This window comes from Cuculus canorus, chromosome 3 (genome assembly GCF_017976375.1).
Source record: "Cuculus canorus isolate bCucCan1 chromosome 3, bCucCan1.pri, whole genome shotgun sequence".
Lineage (NCBI taxonomy): Eukaryota > Metazoa > Chordata > Aves > Cuculiformes > Cuculidae > Cuculus > Cuculus canorus.
Genome location: NC_071403.1, coordinates 88,964,518 through 88,985,115, shown reverse-complemented (window position 1 = coordinate 88,985,115; position 20,598 = coordinate 88,964,518). Strand labels below are relative to the sequence as shown.

At 42.9% G+C, this 20,598-nt stretch overlaps 1 protein-coding gene across 12 annotated transcripts in view; it reads left to right on the top strand.

The window, feature by feature from the left end:
• Positions 1-20,598, top strand: part of COQ8A (coenzyme Q8A) — a 56,650-nt gene that overhangs the window by 13,847 nt on the left and 22,205 nt on the right. For 9 of the 12 annotated variants that reach the window (XM_054061350.1, XM_054061352.1, XM_054061349.1 and 6 more), the window contains 3 exons: positions 8,323-8,517; positions 13,351-13,761; positions 15,005-15,071. In XM_054061350.1, the coding sequence (XP_053917325.1) occupies positions 8,341-8,517; positions 13,351-13,761; positions 15,005-15,071 (655 nt within the window). In that variant the 5' untranslated portion in view covers positions 8,323-8,340. The remainder of the gene's footprint in view (positions 1-8,322; positions 8,518-13,350; positions 13,762-15,004; positions 15,072-20,598) is intronic. The other 3 variants (XM_054061356.1, XM_054061354.1, XM_054061344.1) reach the window with 1 other exon arrangement.

Here is a 20,598-nt window from a genome sequence, read left to right as displayed (position 1 = left end):
AAGGATAAGGAGGAAAGTATCTTGCACCTGAGGAAGACAGATGTATGGTGGTACAGTTACAGGATGTGTCTGACTTTCCAGAAGGTTATTATTTGAAAGGTTCTGTCTAGAAAATGTTATGATGTTGCATTTAATAATTTGGAAATGACAGCTAATAATATATTGTTCAGATGGCTAGCAAACTGGCTGTAAGACCTTGTTTCTTTTTCCCTCTATAAGGGTCGATAGTTGAAGAACACTTAGGTATAGGCTGTCCACTGCAAGTATCAGAGTACTCTGAAGAGAGATGTAAAATACTTGTTCTCTTCCCTTTAGAGAGATTTGATGTCAGTCCCCTTTAGCTTTTTGAGATCTGCGAGTGAAGAGTATTGTGTTTAAGTGCGAGATGAAGAGTTACTGTATTTCTCAAGAATTTAGTCTGAAGTAATGGTGTATTTGAGTCTAAAGAAATCTGCACTTGTTTGTGGAGCATAGCTTTTTACTGGTTTCCAATTCCCAAATTGGACTCTGTTTGCTTTCAGAAATTTAAAACTTCCAATAAAAACAATTACAGCATAACAATTACAACATAATTTTACTGTATGCTAAAAAAAAAAAAGCCAACAAACTGCAAACTGATAACCTCCCTCATTTATACTCTTCATTCCAGTTTAGAGCATGAGGTTAGCGGGGAGCTCTGTTTGTTACCTGTGCAGAGCTGAATGCTGTGAAGTTGTGTATCAGATGGGGGCTGATGCTGTGTGCATCAGATATTCTCCTGCCCTAGCTGGTGAAGTGATTCTGCCGGAGCTTAGAGCTGCTCTGCAAATCTGAGGGGAAGATGCTTGTCGTGTTCGTGTTTGTTTTTTGTTTGAAGTGCAGTGTTTGGATTGTAGAGCTTTAGTGTTACTGTATTAAAAATACTGCTGATTAGAGTTGTTCCGTGTAGATGTGAGGGGTTTGTCTTTTGAGCTGATGCTGTAGGCTATCACTGACAGGGATGACTTGGAACTACTGAACTGTGCTTTCACATAAGCTTGCCACAAAACCAAATAAAGATATATATTCAATCTGTAGTAGTAGTAGTTCTGTAGTAGTTCTGTTTCCTAAGTATGTGCTTCAAATATGACATCTGCCTTAATTTCCTATTAATCAGTGTTTTTTGTGGTCATGCTGCATTTTGATTTTAATATTCTGTTGTCCTTATTGCTGGATGAAAGATTCACATATGTGGGAGGTAACTTTAATCACAGAATTCATCAGAATTATTTGTGGCTTTGGAAACACATAGAGGATGCAATGCAGTGGCTTGTTCTAAGCACTGCCCAGTGTTTAAACAGAGGAAAACTCTTGGGTTTTCCTCGTCATTTTTGTTTTCTTATTCCGTGTCGTCTTGGTAACATAGATAGGATGTTAGGTATAAATACAAGTCCAGATTGAAATAGTGACTCAAAGGCCCGCATCTTTGATGCCCAAATAGTACATTTTAAAGGCCTGCAAATGGAGTAAACGGAATATTTTTTATCCCTCCCCTGGAAAATAAGTATTTACAGGAGCCGGCACAGGAATCACTGGCGGGGAGGGGTAGATAGAAGGGAAGAGGAAGTGGATGAGCGGTAGTCCTAAAATCACAACTGAGACAGATCTACCTCAGTGTAATGGGAAGCAATGTGTGCCCAGGACAGAATTGATTAGTTTGTGTCAAGATAGAATTTATTAGTGTATTGTGTCAAGATGTATCAGCAGAGGAAGTAGCCTGTAATGAGGGAATGGGCTCTCCTACTAGGATTTTAACTGTGAGTGGAATATTTCTAGATCTGTGGCCAGGGTAGAAGGAGGCTCTGTTAATTCCAGGCATGTGGGCTGTGACTACGCTTTTTTTTTTTTTTTTGGCCCTATACATCGTCCAGAAAGAAATAAGTAGACTAGCCAGTCCAGAGCATTCACTTTGCACTGATGTATCTGTGCCTAAAATAAAGCTGACTGTGCTTACTTTTGAAGTGTCCGAGCATTCTCTTCACTCTTATGTTGTGTGTAAAGCCATTTATGGGGAAAATTGTTCATACTGGTTTTTGAACTAGCTGTCGTTCACCAAAAAGCTAAGCCTTCTCAATTTCAGAGGAAAGATGCATGTCTGACAAGCAGCTGACGTTTATCAGTGCCTGTACTGCTATTATAGCGATTAGAGAGCAAACAAGTTTTGCCTGCCTTTCAAAGGTGTTTGTTTTAAATGGCCTTGGCAAACTGCTTTGTATAAGAGCAGTTTTAAAGCAGCTTTCAGAGACTTGATGAATTCAGTTTAAGGAGGCTTGAGTCAAAGCAGCGGGGCAGGATTCAAATGTAGGAGTTCTTAGTTCTGTTGTCGGTCAGATCTTTAAAGACGTTTCTTTTGGTGCTGTGGTATGTGGGAGATGTATGCATGGGGGTAGATAGTAAGTTCAATTTAAAGGATGAAGGTGACTTTCTCCTTTTAAAATGCAGTTTGTTCTGTGCCCTTCATGGTTGTAATTTGGGTCATGCGCAACGCAAGGAATCCAGCTAATGAAAATATGTCTAGGCAAGGGCCTGGAAATTTGGTACAAAAGGAGCTGGTGGGGAGGTATGTGATGGAACTGAAAAAGGCCATGACTTAAAGGATCATGTGAAAGGGTAGGTATGGCAGCATACACAAAAACAAAAAAAGAAGGAAAAATCTGAAAAAGATGAGTTACAGAACAGCTTAATGAATAATACTTATTTTGAAGTTAGTGTACTATTGGTTTCTGGCCACAGAATAAATGTGCTGAATACCTGGTCGTCTGTATTTTGTTTGTGGAGTTTATTTTTATTTCGTACAGTTGCCACTCTCACTCTGATGGTGTGGGTGGCTATAGCACCGATTCCAGGGCTATAGTCCTATTTAGATACAACTAAGATAAGTATTTGTGGTAATGGGAAATAGGAAGGGGGGGGGGAGAAGGCATAGGGGCCGTTAAAATTTTCTTTGGAAGTGTGATAGTTATCTGCCTTACTGTCTGGCTGGCCTAGTATTTTTCATTTTTGTCTCTTTAATTTAGAAGAAAAGTTAGGGATAGAGAAGGTAGCTAAGACTTCTACAGACCTGAGAGCAGGAGTGCGGGATACTGTAAAATTGCTAGGCTTTTGGTGGTTTGTTTTTTAATTATTCAACAATAGATGAGCTGCTTTCTTGCATGGACAGCAGACTGTTGATGGTAGAAATAATTTCCTTACAATGAAAGAGGCTGTTGTCACACACAGAAAGCTTTTAGAAATATTTCTGGCATACTTCTATATGATTAGAAGCCTCCTTGTGTTTAAACTTGGTCTGTCCTATGTACGTGTGTATATATGAGTAAGGTTTTCGCTTCTTCAGCCATCTGGAAAGAAAGAACATGGAGTCGGAAGCTGCTCTGTGTGTCTGTAGGAGAAGCACACGCTACCATGTGGAAGAGGAGTGGTTGGAGTATTATGTTTTGAAAACAATGAAAACATAAGAATTAATCTGTTGTCTTTTTTGAGGGTTTTTTTTTTTTGTTACTGGTGTCTGATATGCTGAATATTTTGCTGTAATTTCTTAAACGTTCAGTCCAGTCCAGTGTTGAAGGGAGGAAACGCACAGCAGTTAGTCACTAGAGAACAGTGGCTCATGAGGCATGTGGTCGTTGCACATCAGAGCATCCCGAGCACTGATTTAATTTAGTTTTTACAACAGGGTTTAAAATCTGGTGCAGTGTTGGGAGATGGTTTACCTGCTGATGTGGCATCTAGCCTGTATCAGCCCTCTGTCTCCTGCATGGACCTTGTGTGGTGTCTAAGGGTGACCTGGCTCTGGCCTTTTCATGCTAGAAGGTGTGGGTGTTTTACAGAGGTTCAGTCAACTGTGATAAGTTTACTAGGTAAAAGCTGCAACACTGCCTATTCTTGAAGAATTGCTCATGATTGGCGCTTATCAACCCCCTTTACAGTCCAGGTTAGCAGTTTTGCAGGAAATGCCCTGCTTTGCTAGTGCTAGATAACCAGTCCTCAGGAGACAATTCAAGTGTGATAGAGACTTTTTATGTTCGGTTGGAAATGACTCCTTCAATCTGTTTTTTGATAGAGTTTGCTTATGCTGTTTACTTGTTGATTTAGTAGTGGCATGAATAGAACTTGCTTGGGGGGGGATGTCCCTTGCCTGCTGCCTGCATTGTGTATTAATGCAGGTGTATTGTTTGCAGTATGTAGCAATCCTCTCCTTGGAAGTTTGTTTCCTCAGTCTCTTTTTGTCTCTTGTCCTTGTTTATGCCTACTGCTTTTTCATTGAAGAAAAAAGGGAATTTTCCTAATTCTTGAGTATTTTTTTGTGTAGTCTTTTCCCTTTTCGTGATTATCTAGCATCTGTTTTCTTTCATACTTTCTTCTTCTGATTCCAATAGCGTTGATAGGCTCTGCTTACTAAATCTTCCCCAGCATAACTAACCAATGTGTGCTGCTAAATGCTGGATCTACATTTAGCACAACCTGCGATTTTTTCCACCTGAAGGAAATGCCTCCTGTGTCAGTTCAGTTCTCACTGCACTTATTAGGTCCCACCTTCATGTTACTTGATGATGAGTACAGACATTACATGAATGTTTTCTTTCTCCTAATGCTTATTGCCAAGGGATTAATCATTGCCTCATGGTTATTTTGGTTTCCTCTGTCTTTTCATGGCTGTGCTTTGCTAAAGGTGAGGACTTGGTATACAAAACATGGGGAACTGGAAGGCGATGGCTTACAGACACAATTTGGTTAAGCAGGCATATGGTCTCACTTCTGAAAATACATTTCTCCCTCTCAGCTTTTATTTGTTGGTGATTCTCCTTGGGTTTGATCTCTGAAGTCCTCATTGAGCCACGCCTTGTGCTTATGTTGTGTCTGTTTGGGTCTGTGAGCACCTGCAGGGAATCTGAAAACATTGAAAACAGCAAGTCAGTTGCCTGTAGGCTTGTTTGCTACACAGAAGCCTGTATTTCAGCAAGGTGCTGGGATAAATAGCCTGTTATGATAGCTTGTCCTGTGGCAGTGCTTTATAGGAGCATGTTGCTGATGCTTCTGAGCTAACAAACCACTTGCGTGGTTCCTAGGTGGTTATAATGGCTGTGCAAAAGAAAGTGGAGGTGATGGCATGGAAGTCAGAAGGCTCTTGGCAGCAGTGTGCCCACTCCTGTGTTTTATAGCCAGACCCTTAGAGGGCAATTGATCCTTTTTGATATATTCAGCAATGGAGGGTTGACTATGCCCTGTGCAATATATGTTTTCCATTTGTGGTTGCAGTAGCTTCCCTGAAATTTTGTTGTAAGATTTATTTTTTCAAAGGTACATTTAGTGTATAAAATTTAGTGTATAATAACCATCACTTCAAGATAAATCCCTCAGCTGCTTTTGGGTGAAAGAAGGATATGATTTTAGTATTGTTGGTTGGAAACAATCTATGTTAAAACTGGATGTTTTTGTGTGTTGTCCAAGTGTACATTGATCTATATGGCATTGTCTTTTGTTGCCCTTCTTGGGAGGGAGGGAATGAACTTTTCTCATTCAGGCTTTCCCATACTTCTAATACTTGTGACTGTTACAAAGCACGTATTGCTTAGTAGTGGTAACGTTTGAATGGTCTCATTTTAGCTAGAACAGTACTGTTGGTTGGTTTGCCCTGCTCTGAATTGCAGGGACTACCTGCAAATGTTTTAAGTGAGTTCCGTGTGGAAATTTCCAGTGTGAAGATAAGATTGAGGGAGTACCAGCTGTTGACGGTGTGCTTTTCCTTACCTGACAGGCAGCTTTCAAATTGAGCAGTGCATTACAGAATGTTAAACATGACCCTAGTCATGTAACGCCTCTTAACAGGTCTGGAACTCATGGATATATGTTGTAAAGATAGCCACAGAATAATGACCTAGGTGGGCTTAGTCTTTATTTTTACAGTTCACCCATTAAGTCCAGATTATTTGGAACGCTTGGCTATCCTTCTAACAACCATACTTAAAGTACGTAACATATAATATTCACTTCCTGGCTACAGTTGTGGTTTCTGGTTTTGGTTACTAATTAATAGTTGAACAAATACACTAGTAACCAGGGTTTACCCTGCGTTTGCACAATATATTTCTGAATTTCAGCTGTAGTACTCCCTACATCTCCTGTGTGATTGCAGCAAAATTGTCCACTTACCTAGAAATTTGCATGTAGCAGTCCATGCTTCTCCTGTGTGACTGATACAGTAGATGTTTGTGAGACACAAGACCACTGTGTTTCCTGAGAAGGTAATTGGATCCAGTTGCTTGTGATCTGCAGCAGGGCATAATGCTGTGTGTCTGTTGACTCAGGATCAGTTGTACCACTTCTGTGTATTAATGTTTATAGCTGTGTGTATATGTGTCCACAGGTAACCTTCTAAAAATGAATTGTGTGTGTGTGTGTACATACCTAGGAAATAAATATGTGGCCTTAGACTAGTGCTCAGTACCTATCACAGCCAGAATACTTGTTCCTCCACATTATCACAGAGAATGTGCTATGGATGAGGCTGAACCTAAGGCAGCATTTTATGCCAACTGTCTATCTCCATCTTCTGTGTCAGTAAAGATGGGAGGATGTGCAACTGAGCCAGTGCTGGAACTGTGACCCTGACTCTGCTTTAAAGCTGTGGGAGATCAGTGAAATGAGCAGGTGAAAATCTCCTCTGCAAAATGGTTTTGGCATCCCAGCCACTCCTGATTTTCTTTTACACGAACCACAGTGATGTAGGAGAGCGAGTGTCCTGAGCCTGAGCTTATTTCTAGGCTGGGAGAAAGATGTCAGTGGAATTTGTTCTCAGACACTCTGTCCTGCATTCTACAATGCTGTCATGGTTTAGACCCATGCCAGACTAACAGGCAGCTAAACATGAGCAGTTGTGATCCCAATTCCCTTTCCCCCACTCCCAGGAAAAAAGGAAAGGGAAATGAGAGAATGAGTTGTGGGTTGGAGACTAAAACTAAAACAGTTCTAATGAAATAATAAAAAAAATACCATTAATAAATAATAAATATGTATAAATATACAAAATTGCCCCAACCCCCTCACCACACATGCTGCAGAGCAGGCACTGGGAAAGGTCCTGGGCTGGATTCAGTAGCAGAAGGGAGCTGAACTTGGGAACCGGATTCAGTAACACATGCACCTGGGATCAGGGACAAAAGGACAGACAAGGTCCTCACTAGGCAGTGGCCATCGAAGAAGAGAGTGACACCCTCACAATCCTTCAGTTTTGTACCAAGTATGATATAAAAGGGATGTAATACTCTGTTGGTCAGTTTGGGGTCACCTGTCCTGTGTGCCTCTCCCTGCAGGTGCGACCCTTTTCCTCCCCTTTCACTTAGGACATTCCACCAGCTTGAGGATGGCCTTGGTTTTCTACAGGAATAAATATAAGCAATGGCCTTTCTGCATACCAATGCCCAGTGTTATCACAGAAGACCAGTGTCTGAAAAACATGCAGCTAACTCTAAGAAAATGAAGTTACTTAGATGAAGCTTAGCTGAAGTTAGAAAACTGATTCTACTTAAGCTCAAACCAGAACAAGTGCCCAGTTTGTATTTGAAGACACTGAGACTGCACAAACTGATAGGAATCTGACATGGAGTGCCTCTTGAACGGCAATGGCAATGGAGGAAAAAAATTTAGCACTATTATGCAGTACTTGGCAAGCGCTCTGGTAGGTGGGTGTTCTCAGCATACTTAAATTTCCAGTTAAAAGTAGCAGAGTAAGCTAGAAGTTGAGGGCTGAGCAGACCGTTGGAGGACTGACGAAGCTTACTCATTGGTGTGGGAATGAAGAAATTTGGCTGTGTAAAATGAGGAGGCTTAGCTCCCAAGCAGGAATGGGATGTGACAGTTGTCAGTGCGCTTCATCCGTGCTAGCAGGCGCTGAGATTATGTTCCAGGGCCCAATAATAAGGAAAGTTCAGATGCTAATGCTCTTAATCCTTTTTAAACATTTAGAACACATCAAGACCATCTTTGCAGTGTTACTGGCACTTACCTGTCTTTTGCTTCCTCTGTTCAATGATAACTTGAATATTCATGTAGAGTCTTGGAATGCTATCCTAAGTCCTGAACAACCATAAGAAGAGTTCTCGCTTTGGCTGGTAAGGTCAGCTAACTTGCTGTCGATCAAGCTGGCCTTTGTGCTGTCTGAGCTGCAAACAATTTTGTGTTGTGGCTTGTTGCCAAAGCAGAAGGAGATTGTCTGGGATATGGCACTGTCTCTTTGGTGATTTGAAACTGCTTTGACCAATTGTGCCCTTCTCCCCTTTCTTCCCCCTGTCTTTTCTTGTCTTTCAGAGCAGGAAGGTATCAATCATGGCAGGTGATGTGATCATGGTGATGAAAGGCCTAACAAAACTTAGTAAAGCAGTTCTAGAAACCCAAGCAGGACAGCTTCGGCAAGTGCTCCTCGGAGGTGATGCAGCTACTGTTGTGAGGACTCTCCAGGCCACTGCTGAGGAACAGTTCAGTTCTGCCTTTGGGAAAATTCAGGTAGGTAAATATTATGCACAGTCCAGTCTGATTTGCTTTTCCTCCATATGTTTTTTGGTTTTGTTATGAGAGTGGATAGGAACTTGCATTGTGAACTAGAACCTAGCTCAGAAGTATTGAATTGATAATAAAGATGTTGCATCGTGGGGAGTTCTACAGGACTTGTGGTGTGCATTAAGTACAGGAATTAAGAGGTGTTACAACAGAGTGCTTCTGTTTCCTTTACTGAGTATTTAAGACACGCTGAAAAAAAGTGCTTTGCTCACCTCATGTTGTCAAAGATCGGGCTTTTGCTAACGTTGACCAGCAGCTTCATTATTTGAAGTCTCCTTCAAACATCAGTCATTGATTATTTCTTCTATGGCTAAGTGAAAGAGCTCAAGTGGATTTAGAATTGGATTTATGTCAGTGATTCTTCCTTTCTTTACATAACTGGTGCACAAGGTGTTTTTCAGAATGGTTCAGGGTCAAGTGATTGCATGTTTATCACTTAACAACCCAGGCTTCTGTTATTAGACATGGGGATGGATTTATGAGAGCTTCCATTTCCAGTGTTGCCATCTCTTGAAACTGTGAGACTTGTCTGAGGAAAAGAAATTCTTTAAATTGGAACCAGTCATGCTTTGTCATTCTTCAGAAAGACATTGTAGCTAAGATTGTGATTTTGAAGCAGAAGCTAATGAGCAAGGTTTTGACTTTTTTATGCAACAGGGTTAGATTATAACGACAGTCTCTTATAGCTTCAGTTCTATGATCTAGGCCAGTGTTTCCCTGATTCTATGCAAGCTTGCAGCAGAAATACCCCAAGTGTGTTTTTTTAATGGAGATAGTACTTTGTCTTGCCTTTGTGCTCCTTGTGCATCCAAGAAGAGAGAAAGATATGACGTTCTCTTGTTTCTGTGCATAAGAGAGGTCCCCCCTCAACCAACAGAACACTTGCCCTGCATTGTAAATGAGTTGCATGAAGAGCGGCTGCCAAAACAGGGCTCAGGAAGAAATCTGCAGTCTGGAGCTATGATGCTTTTCTGTTTTCAGTAAAGGAAAGCTTTTATGTTAAGTGACTCTCACTTCTTTCAGTCTGTGGCAGGGTTTTGGCAGGCTGACATGGTTTTAAAGACTTAAGTATGGAAGTAGAGAGGCCTTCTTGCTTGAAATCATCAGTCAGTATTGTGGCCACAGTCCCCATCTGTAAACAGATTTCTCCTGACATGCCCTGCTTGCCCCAGCCTTGTGCTGTTGGGGTTGAGAATAGCACGAGACCTGCTGAATAACAGGAAAAAACATGTTCTGTTCTTTTTTCTGTGAGGCGGAAATGTAATTAATATTAAGGAAAGAGCCTCAAATATGCTGCCTGCTTGCCTGACCACAGCAGGATTTAAAATCCTGTTGACTGGCTGTAATTATAGTATCATCGTACAGTTAGGGTTGGAAGGTACCTTAAAGATCATTTAATTGCAACCCCCCTGCTATGGGCAGGGACATGCCACTAAAGAAGGCTGCCCAAGGCCCCATCCAGCCTGGCCTTGAACACCTCCAGGGGTGGGGCATCCACAACCTCCCTGGGCAACCTGTTCCAGTTTCTCACCATTCTCATAGTGAAGAAATTCTTCCTAATGCCCAGTGTAAATGTGCCCCTTTCCAGTGTATACCCATTCCTCCTGATCCTATCACCACAAGCCTTTATGAATAGCCCCTCTCCAGGTTTCCTGTAGGCCTCCGTCAGGTACTGGAAGGTCGCTATAAGATCTCTTCTGAGCCTTCTCTTCTCCCGGCTGAACGAGCCCAACTCTTTCAGCCTGTCCTCATAGGGAAGGTGCTCCAGCCCTCCCATCATCTTCGTAGCCCTCCTCTGGACCTGTTCCAACAGTGTCATATCCTTCTTATGTTGAGGATTCCAGAACTGGACACAATACTCCAGATGAGGTCTCACAAGAGAGGAACAGAGGGGCAGAATCACTTCCCTCAGCCTGCTGGCTATGCTTCTGTTGATGCATCCCAGGGTACGGTTGGCCTTCTGGGCTGCAAGCACACATTGCCAGCTCATGTGGAGCTTCTCATGGACCAGCACCCCCATGTCCTTCTCTGCAGGGCTATCCTCTCAGTCATGTCATCCCCCACTGTGTACTGAAAACAGAGATTGCCCTGACCCAGATGCAGGACCTTACACTTGGCCTTGTTGAGCCTCATGAGGTTCTCAGAGGCCCACTTCTCCGGCCTATCGAGGTCCCTCTGGATGACGTCCTGTCCTTCCGGTGTGGCAACTAGATCGCTCAGCTTGGTGTCATCCACAAACTTGTTGAGGGTGCACTCAATCTCGCTGTCAGTATCATTGATAAAGATATTGAACAGCACCGGTCCCAGTACGTACCTCTGAGGGACACCACTTGTCACGGGTCTCCATCTGGACTTCGAATCATTGACCGCTACTCTCTGAATACGACCATCCAACCAGTTTCTTACCATCCACCCATCAAATCCATATCTCTCCAAGTTAGAGAGAAGGATGTTGTGTGGGACTGTGTCAAAGGCTTTACAGAAGTCTAGATAGATCACATCCGTTGGTTTACCCGTGTCCACTGCTGCGGAAATAGAAAAGTTGGTCAGACGGGACTTGTCCCTGGTGAAGCCCTGCTGGCTACCATTAATCAACTCCCTGCCCTCCATGTGCTTCAGCATAGCTTCTAGCAGGATCTGTTCCATGATCTTCCCAGGCACAGAGGTGAGGCTGACAGGTTGGTAGTTCTTGGGGTTGTCTTTTCTACCCTTTTTAAAATTGGGCACAATGTTACCCTTCTTCCAGTCACCAGGGCCTTCTCCTGACTGCCATGACTTTTCAAATATCATGGAGAGTGACTTGGCAACCACATCTGCCAATTCCTTCAGGACTCTGGGATACATCTCATCAGGTCCCATGGACTTATATATGTTCAGGTTCTTCAGGTGTTCACAAACCTTATCCTCCTCTACAGCGGGAGGGGGTTTACCCCCCTGGTCACCATCTTGCTGTCCCATGACCCAGGAGGGGGGAGGAGACCAGTTATCAATGAAGACTGAGGCAAAAAAAGTTGTTGAGTACCTCAGCCTTTTCCTCATCTGTTGATACATGATCCCCATTTCCAGTCATCAGTGGGGGTACGTTCTCTTTGATCTTCCTCTTTCGATTGATGTACCTGTAAAAGCCCTTGTTGGTCTTTACTTCCCTTGCCAAGTTCGGCTCCAGCTGCACGTTGGCCTTCCTGACTTCATCGCTACACAACCAGGCAGCGTCTCTGTACACATCTCAGGTTACCTGTCCCTGCTTGCACTGCCTGTGTAGTTCCTTCTTCTTTTTTGTTTAACCAGCAGGTCTCGACTCAGCCATGCCGGTCTCTTCCCTTTCCTGCCTGATTTTCTACATATGGGGACTGAGCACTCTTGCGCCCTGTGGAAAGCTTCCTTAAATATTTTCCAGCTCTGCTCCGCTCCTTTGTCTCAGAGGACCATGTCCCAGGGGGTCCTAAAGAGTAATTCCTTGAAGAGCTGGAAGGAAGAGCTTCCTGCTTTCCTGAAGTTTAATGTCCTGGCTATACTCCTCACCTGTCCCATATTCCTCTGGACTTTGAACTCCACCAGTGCATGATCACTGCAGCCCAGGCTGCCACCAATCCTAATGTCACTGATGAGTTCCCTTGTATTGGTGACCATAAGGTCTAGTATTGCTTCCCCTTGGGTAGGGGTCTTTATCAGCTGGACTAAGAAATTCTCTTCGATGCACTCCAGGAGTCTCCTGGATTGCCTACAGCTTGCCGTGCTGTTCGTGTCTGTTCTTCAATGACAGCTCTTCACATTCTATCCCTTTCCTGAGATAGAGGGCAATGCCTCCACCCCTCCTTCCCGGTCTGTCTTTCCTGAACAGCCTGTAGCCATCGATAGCCACATTCCAGTCATGGGGCTTGTCCCACCACATTTCTGTGAATAGCAACCAGATCATAGCTTTCAAGTTAGCACAGTAGCTTCCAGCTCCTCCTGCTTGTTACCCAAGCTTCCTGCGTTAGTGTAAAGGTGCTTCAGCTGGGCTGCTGGTTGCATCACCTTCCCAGTGGACCTTCTTTTGCCTGTAAGGTGTTTTGGAGAAGTCTCCTCCCTAACACCTGACACCTGTCCTTCCACCTTTTGTTAAGGGCTAGCTCCGTGTTAACCCCCTCCCCCTTCGTATCTAGTTTAAAGCCCTATCTACAAGCCCCGCAAGTTCCCAGGCAAAGATCCTCCTCCCCGCTGAGAAAGGTGGCTCCCATAATGGTCATCAGTTCTTCCATGCTATTGTCACTGCTGAGGTAGGTAACTAGAATATATCAAGTAGGAAGTAGCTAGGAGGTTATATTCTCCTCCTGGCTGATTCCGCAGCCCTTCCCCTCTTTCCTCCCCAAGCATATGAGGAGGGAGCAGGGTAGGGATAAGAAGTGAATATTACAAAGTTTAGATTTCTGTTATCCCTACTAAGTACGTCTTGCTTGATATTGTAGCTCCCATCACCTGTTGTTTCTGAACCATGTATTTCTTCTAGTGAGCTCAGCATTTAGTAACCCTTTCTGGCAGTGTATGCAGAACAAGATGTCTCTGATTACGAGTGTTTGTGAAGTTATTAATGAATTTGTCCCATTAGTGAGGTTGAAAGACTGCCAGTGATTCCAGATGTCATTGTCAGTGTCTTCTTTTTTCATATCTGTTACTGTGAATGCCTGCAGTGCCAGAGTTTCCACAAATTATTGCTGTATGCCCATCTCTGAGGATCATGGGTGGGTAAGGAACACGTTTTAAATTCTTGTCTTAAAGTATTTCTGTTATTGTTTGCAGGAACTAGGCAAACAGCAGGAGAACTTAAATGATCTTGGTGAGGACTTTGGGAAAGACTATGACCTCTCAGCCCAGGAGCCATCGGATGCTCCAATGGACTTCTCCATTGCCCCTGGCAAACCTCATGAACACCGTGATGAAGGCCCTGCCCATTCTTACACTACAAATGGACATTTTGGAAGTGTTGGTGGGATTGGAGATTCTGGCATGGATGTGAAGCCTTTTCCTCCCAAAATGGATGCAAGGTTATTTGGAGGCTTTAGGGACTCTGGAAATCCTTTTGCTGCTGCCTTTGGACAAAATAGGGCTTTTCATCAAGACCATTCCTCTGTTAGTGGATTAACAGCTGAAGATATTGATAAAGCTAGGCAGGCAAAACCAGGTTCAGAGCAGAAACCCTACAAACAGATGGTATGTTGGGTTTTTTGTGTTTTTTTTTTTTTAAAAAATAATGTTTCTCAGTACTGTGGTTTCTATACTGGATTTTCCTTACTCACCTTCTCCTGTTTCTTTCGTTTCTTCCTCTTCCGCTATTCCCTTTTGTGGAGGCAAAAGAATGAAGCATCAGTGCTCCTTAACTCTGTCTCTGTGATATTCTGTCAATAGCTTTTCAGGCTCTCCTCCTGGCCCCCTTTGTATATCAGATATTCTGATATGAGAGAGTGTTTAAGAAGCATACCTACGGGTAGACTTCAGTTGTATGTTAACAGGAGTTCTCCTTTGATTGACTGCGTCTTCATAGTCCTGTGTACTTATTGATGTATGTTACAGTGATGGAGAGTCTCTTTCACTCCAGTTTTTGGGATGAAGTTTTGAATAGGTGGGGACAGTGGTGGGATACAAAGGTTTGAAGACTGACCTAAGGGTCTGCCTTTTCTTTGAAGGGCCCTGTTCACATTCTCTAGTTGTTTTGCTGTGGCTGTGAAGAATAAGTTAAGTCTAAGCAACTCTCAGTGAAGGCTGTGTCTTCCTACGCTGTGTATTGCACTCCTTCTAGCGGTGGAGGAAATGTTGTCCTGAGCATTAGTTGATTGGAGAGTAGCACAGCTCACAACTGTTGCTTTAGGGCTTCCTGCTGTTTTGTAAGACACTGCAGAAAGCCCACAGCAGAATTCACAATGATGATACTTTCCATCTGCTCTCACCTTCTACCTCCTTCCTCAAACCCAGTATCAGATGCTACTGTGGGTTCACTCACTTGGGGTACTGCTTTGATGAAACTTTATGCCTCTGCTGCTCCAGCTGTTATGTGTGTGTGGGATTAACGACAGTACTGTGAACTGCTAACCTTCCATGAGTTTTAATTCCACCTGTGGAAGGGAGTTTAGCTGCTGTTTATCCAAGTTCAAAATTTAAGGGCTAATGAGGTGAAAGTGAAAATGGGATTTCTAAACACTCAGTTCTTATAGCTTTCTCACCCTCTTGTCCACTCCTCTGCTTAGTGTATGTTTTAGTTCATGGTGTGTCTGTTCTGCAGTGTGTCCATTTGAAAATCTCTGAACACATTTAAGGTTCAGCGTTACAGAAAAGCTTTCTGTAGCACTGAGTTGTTCCAAGTGTTTTCCAAGTTGCATTCTGAATTTGCAGGTATTTGATGATGTGCCCAGTTAATTTGTGGATTTTTTTTTTTTTCCCCCTTCTCTTTCCGCTTCAGCTCAGTGAGCGAGCCCGGGAGAGGAAGGTTCCCGTCACAAGAATTGGACGGCTCGCCAACTTTGGAGGTCAGTTTGCACAGCTATGTTTGTGAAGTCACTATGCTTGCAGATACTGATTAATGGCTGGCTATGACAGTACTCCTGCTGAAACATTAGTTTGTTCTATTTAATGGTTAAGCTTGTTAATTGGGAAGTGCTTTCTCACAAATGGCTGGCTAGCTCACAGCTTGATTTGGGATGTTTCATTACAATTGTGGATCTTGGCCTTTAGTTAGAATGAAGTTACACACTGAATGCTGTCTTCTGTTACTCTATCTAACTGCTACTGTGATGGTATGCAAAGAAAAAAGCTTCCCATATAAACAGGCCTTTCAGATGCATTCATCAAGCTACCTGTAAACAAGAACTACAGAGTTGGCATGGGATTTCATTTGGCTTAAGATGACAGGCTTAGTAGTGGAGCTTAGTTTTTGCATACCTGTTCTGAAATGAAAAAAAAGAAAAAGTCACTCTTAAGAGTGTAGGGCAGATGAGTAGGGAATGCATAGTAGAACGACACGTCTTTATGGTAACGCATACTGGGCATACTGTTTTAATGAGAGGAAGAGTGAAGTGCGTGTTGTGCTCCAGTCTGTATGAATATGAAGTCTGTATGTTCATGGAACAGGTAATCTTGAGTGCTAGCATGAAGCACATGCAAGAGAACCGGGTGATCAGGCCCAGTCAACATGGGTTTACAAAAGGCAGATCTTGCCAAACTAACCTGATTGCCTTCTATGACAAAATCACTCGACTACTGGATGGGGGAAAGGCTGTGGATGTAGTCTTGTTGGACTTCAGTAAAGCCTTTGACACAGTTTCTCACAGCATTCTGCTTCAGAAACTGTCAGCCTCTGGCCTGGACAGGCGCACACTCTCCTGGGTTGAAAACTGGTTGGATGGCCGGGCCCAGAGAGTGGTGGTCAATGGAGTTAACTCCAGCTGGAGGCCAGTCACAAGTGGAGTTCCTCAGGGCTCAGTACTGGGTCCAGCTCTGTTCAATGTCTTTATCAATGACGTGGATGAAGGCATCGAGTGCACCCTCAGCAAGTTTGCAGACGACACTAAGCTGGGAGGAAGTGTCGATCTGCTGGAGTGTAGGGAAGCTCTGCAAAGGGATCTTAACAGGCTGGACTGCTGGGCCGAGACCAATGGGATGAGGTTTAACAAGGCCAAATGCCGGGTCCTGCACTTGGGGCACAACAACCCTATGCAGCGCTACAGACTGGGGGAAGAATGGCTGGAGAGCTGCACGGAAGAGAAGGACCTGGGGATGCTGGTTGACAGCCGTCTGAACATGAGCCAGCAGTGTGCCCAGGTGGCCAAGAAGGCCAACGGCATCTTGGCTTGTATCAGAAATGGGGTCACCAGCAGGTCCAGGGAGGTGATTCTCCCTCTGTACTCAGCACTGGTGAGACCGCACCTTGAATACTGTGTTCAGTTCTGGGCCCCTCACCACAAGAAGGATGTTGAGGCTCTGGAGCGTGTCCAGAGAAGAGCAACAAAGCTGGTGAAGGGGCTGGAGAACAAGTCTTACAAGGAGCGGCTGAGAGAGCTGGGGTTGTTTAGCCTGGAGAAGAGGAGGCTGAGGGGAGACCTTATTACTCTCTACAACTACCTAAAAGGAGGTTGTGGAGAGGAGGGAGCTGGCCTCTTCTCCCCAGTGACAGGGGACAGGACAAGAGGGAATGGCCTGAAGCTCCGTCAGGGGAGGTTCAGGTTGGATATCAGAAAAAAATTCTTCACAGTAAGAGTCATTGGGTACTGGAACAGGCTGCCCAGGGAGGTGGTCGAGTCGCCTTCCCTGGAGGTGTTTAAGGAACGGGTGGATGAAGTGCTTAGGGACATGGTTTAGGGAGTGTTAGGAATGGTTGGACTCGATGATCCAATGGGTCCTTTCCAACCTTGTGATTCTGTGATTCTTTGATTCTGTGAATATCCTGGTCCTCCATATGTCATTTCACTGTTTTGAGGAAACTCTCCTTCTAGTCATTATAGTATGCTGTGCATACACGTAGACAGCTGGAGCAGCTGTTATTTTCAATATTTTTTTTCCCCAAACTTATCCTTGCTGGTAATCTGAACAGTGGTTAAATATAAGACATATACTTTATTATTGATTTGGAAGTGGGGAGATGGTAATAGTCAAGGTTTGATGTACTTAGTCATTGCTTATGATAGAACCATTTTCTCCCAGGAAGGATGTAAAGACTGAGCTTGTAAGATCAAGCTAGCTGAAACCTATATGGCCCTCATGTTTCTTGTGATTTCTTCCATAAAATTTGATAGAGAATCACATTACAAAGTAGATGTCCTTGTCTTACAGATCTCAGAAGAAAGAAAAAATAGCCTGTCAAATGTAACTGAGATCAACTGTTATATAAAAACACAATTATTCTTCCTCTGTGTGTTTGTCAGAGTAATATGAACACTAGAAAGCGTTAGATGCAGGAATAAACAGTGAGTGAGTTAACACAATGATAACATAAAACTTTAATGCTGGTCAGACTGCTTTAACTTTGTAGTTCATTGGCTTCTCTGTGTGTTTAGTATTATTTAAAGTAAAGTAGGATCCAAGATCTGCTTTTTTTTGCAGTAACAAGGCATCAATTTAAAAGTCACTTGACTGCTTTTATTTAAGCCCTAGTAGCATACAAGTCTCTGTTCTAATTGAGTCTTGCTTTTTATGGAAAGTGTCACAGCATTTTTAGCTGTCATATTCCAAATTTATCTGTGGCTGCTTGCTGACAGCTGGTGAATGTGAAGTGACAGATGACCAAATTTTCAGTGAACTTTGAGTTCCAGTGCTGTCGCTGTACACTCCAAGTTTTGACATCCAGGGCTGTTGCATGAGGAAAGGCTGACTCATGCTTCAAGGGGAAATAGCACTACCTACCTGCCTTCTAACCTCCAGTTAAAAAACAAACCACCAAACCAAAACCACAAAGGGAGAAGAAGAGATTGACTGGGGACGCTGCTTAATAAACATATTGGTGTGCATCATCTGTGTTTCGGTCTTGCTCTTCTCCTCCAGTTGCCTTATATGATGGAAGTTGGTGGACAGGCAGAGCTCTTGCTTTCAGACTGCTTTTGGCAGAACACTGTGTTGCAAAAGTGGTATTCAGATTCTGTGGCCTCTGAAATCTCTAGTTTCATTCATTGCTTATTTTTCCCTGTGAATTTTTCCTTGCAACCACATGGAGGAAATAGTACTGTCAGTATACTGGCTAACAAACAACAGATGTGGTCTGTAGTTGGGTTTTTTTTCTAGTTTAGGAAATCACTTGGTAATGTTTGTATAGGCTGGGTAATGCTTGAAGAGGGTTTCTGAGTGTAGTAAGTCTGAAGTAGTGTGGGCAGCCCCACATGGGAAGGACTTCCTGTGAGGAACACTTAACAGTCAGGTCTTGATCCAGAATGGTTACAAGTCTTCAGACAGCCTCTAGAACTGCTAGAAAGAGGGACTTCATTTATAGCAAGAAGCAGATCCTGCTTGTTGTTTGCACCCAGTTTAGAGTGCTTTTCCTGACCTGCCCATGGCCTTAGGAGAGCCAGTGCAATTGTGAAACCCCATCAGCTAATTCCAGTATGTCTTTTCCTGACTGGCTTGTGTCTGATGAGCAATGTTCTTTTCAGATTGTGTCTTTTATGAAGCATTTAAAATGCTTAAACCAGGAAACATTAGCTGATGGCCAGAGCTGTGGTGAACCATTCATTTTTAACCTTTTTTTGATTGCTCTGACATTGTTAGTGAGCTATGGCTTATGGTTGAGTGTTTTCTTAGACTGTGAGCAGTGGAAGGCATAGTTGTGGGCCTCTCCTAGATAGTTACTGTCCTTGCTGTCAACCTCTTCTGTGTCTTAGACTTGGGAAGGATGAAAGAAGTAATGTGTGAACATTTTTACTTTTTTTTTAAATATCTCCAAGCTGAGGAGTGAGACTGATTAGGGGAGTCTTGTGAGAGCATAGGAGGTAGTTTCCAACTGAGATGGGAACTGGTTTTTGCTTTCTGAAGAGTAAGCCCGATTTTAATTTGTATTTTTAGAAAAGTCAAGATAAGCTTAAACCAAGTGTTTCAAAGCTCAGTAATAGGTGAGTTTGAAGTTCCCTGTGTTCTCTCTGACTATGCATTTTATCTTGTCTTGCCTTTTCAACAGAAGCCAGAAACAAGGAGTAGGATGATTTAATGAGTCTCTAATTACCTTATTGATTTTGGGGAGCACTTGCTGCTGCTGAGGGATGATGGTTAACAGCTAGAAGGAGCCTTTGTGCATGGTATATCACAGTTAACCTGTGGAATAGTTGTGATTCAACTATGTCCTTGCTTCCTAGTACATTCAAATGATCAGAATTAAATGGGGGATATTAGGGGTGGTGGTGGTGAGATTATTTCCTGCTCTACTAGCTGTCTCTTCACTTTGCCTTGAAAATAATTATGGGCAGAAGGCTGCTCCATATCTGTGAGGGTTTGTACCTTAGAGCAAGTAAGCTTTTTATGCACGATTTGTTGTGTATGTGCTTTGAGGTGCCATTTTCATTTGAAGACCCTACAAAATTATTGTGGGAAATGTAATGGTTGAAGTGGATTCTTCCCCTACTACCTCCACACCAGTCAAACTAGCATTTGACTCTGAATTTTCTTGGTGGGATAAAAACTAACAAGGTGAAGTACATCATTTTAGACTTGGAGAAGATGGAATGATGTTGAGTAGGTCAAAAATGGATTTCGTGTGATTATTCCTGGGGTTCAGATGGCTGAATTGCCGTGCTATTGCATGCTATGGCATGATCCCATTCACACTTGAATCCTTCTTCCTCCTGTCTTTGCATGTTTTTTATTGTCCCTGGATGTTATAGGGAATATTGATCTCAGCTGTGATGCCAGAACACTCTGGTTACAAACTAGTAAAAGAAGGCAGCAACACTTGGACTGCAGAGTTTGCCTGGCTTCTCACCTCTTCTGATGGCAAAGAACGTATTGCTGGAAAGACTGAAGATCACTTTCTCCAGTGCTTGCATGTAATACTGAGATAATGTTTCTCTTGTAATCTACACAAGATCCTCTACTGAACTTTTGTCCATTATATGTACTTTTGTATGGTTCTTTCGGCTGCTGGAGTGGCAGACTTTATCTGTATTTATAGAACTAAATATAGTTTTTATTTTTATTTGTTGGCTTTATTTTATTTTTTTCTTCTCAGGATTGTTATTGGTAACAGATTTTTCTGCATTTTTTTTTTGTTTCATGCTTGTTTTGTAGCCTGATGGGTCATCAGTTTCACCTACACACTTCTTGATTGTTTCCTTATTTCCGTTCTCTCTTCCTTGAATCATTTAACTTCTCTAAGCAGTTTGTCTCCATTAATAACGTTTCTGGCTTGTAAGTTTATTATTTGAATGATGTAATAAGATCCTTATGCAATAAAGAAAATTCAGGAAGTTTGCAGCGAAGTCTAAATCTTAATGGGCTTGTAGCAATTTTGCAGAAATAAAAAAAAGCTTCTTGAGGTATCTTATTGTTTAATCCTATTGCAGTATATACAGGACTGACAAC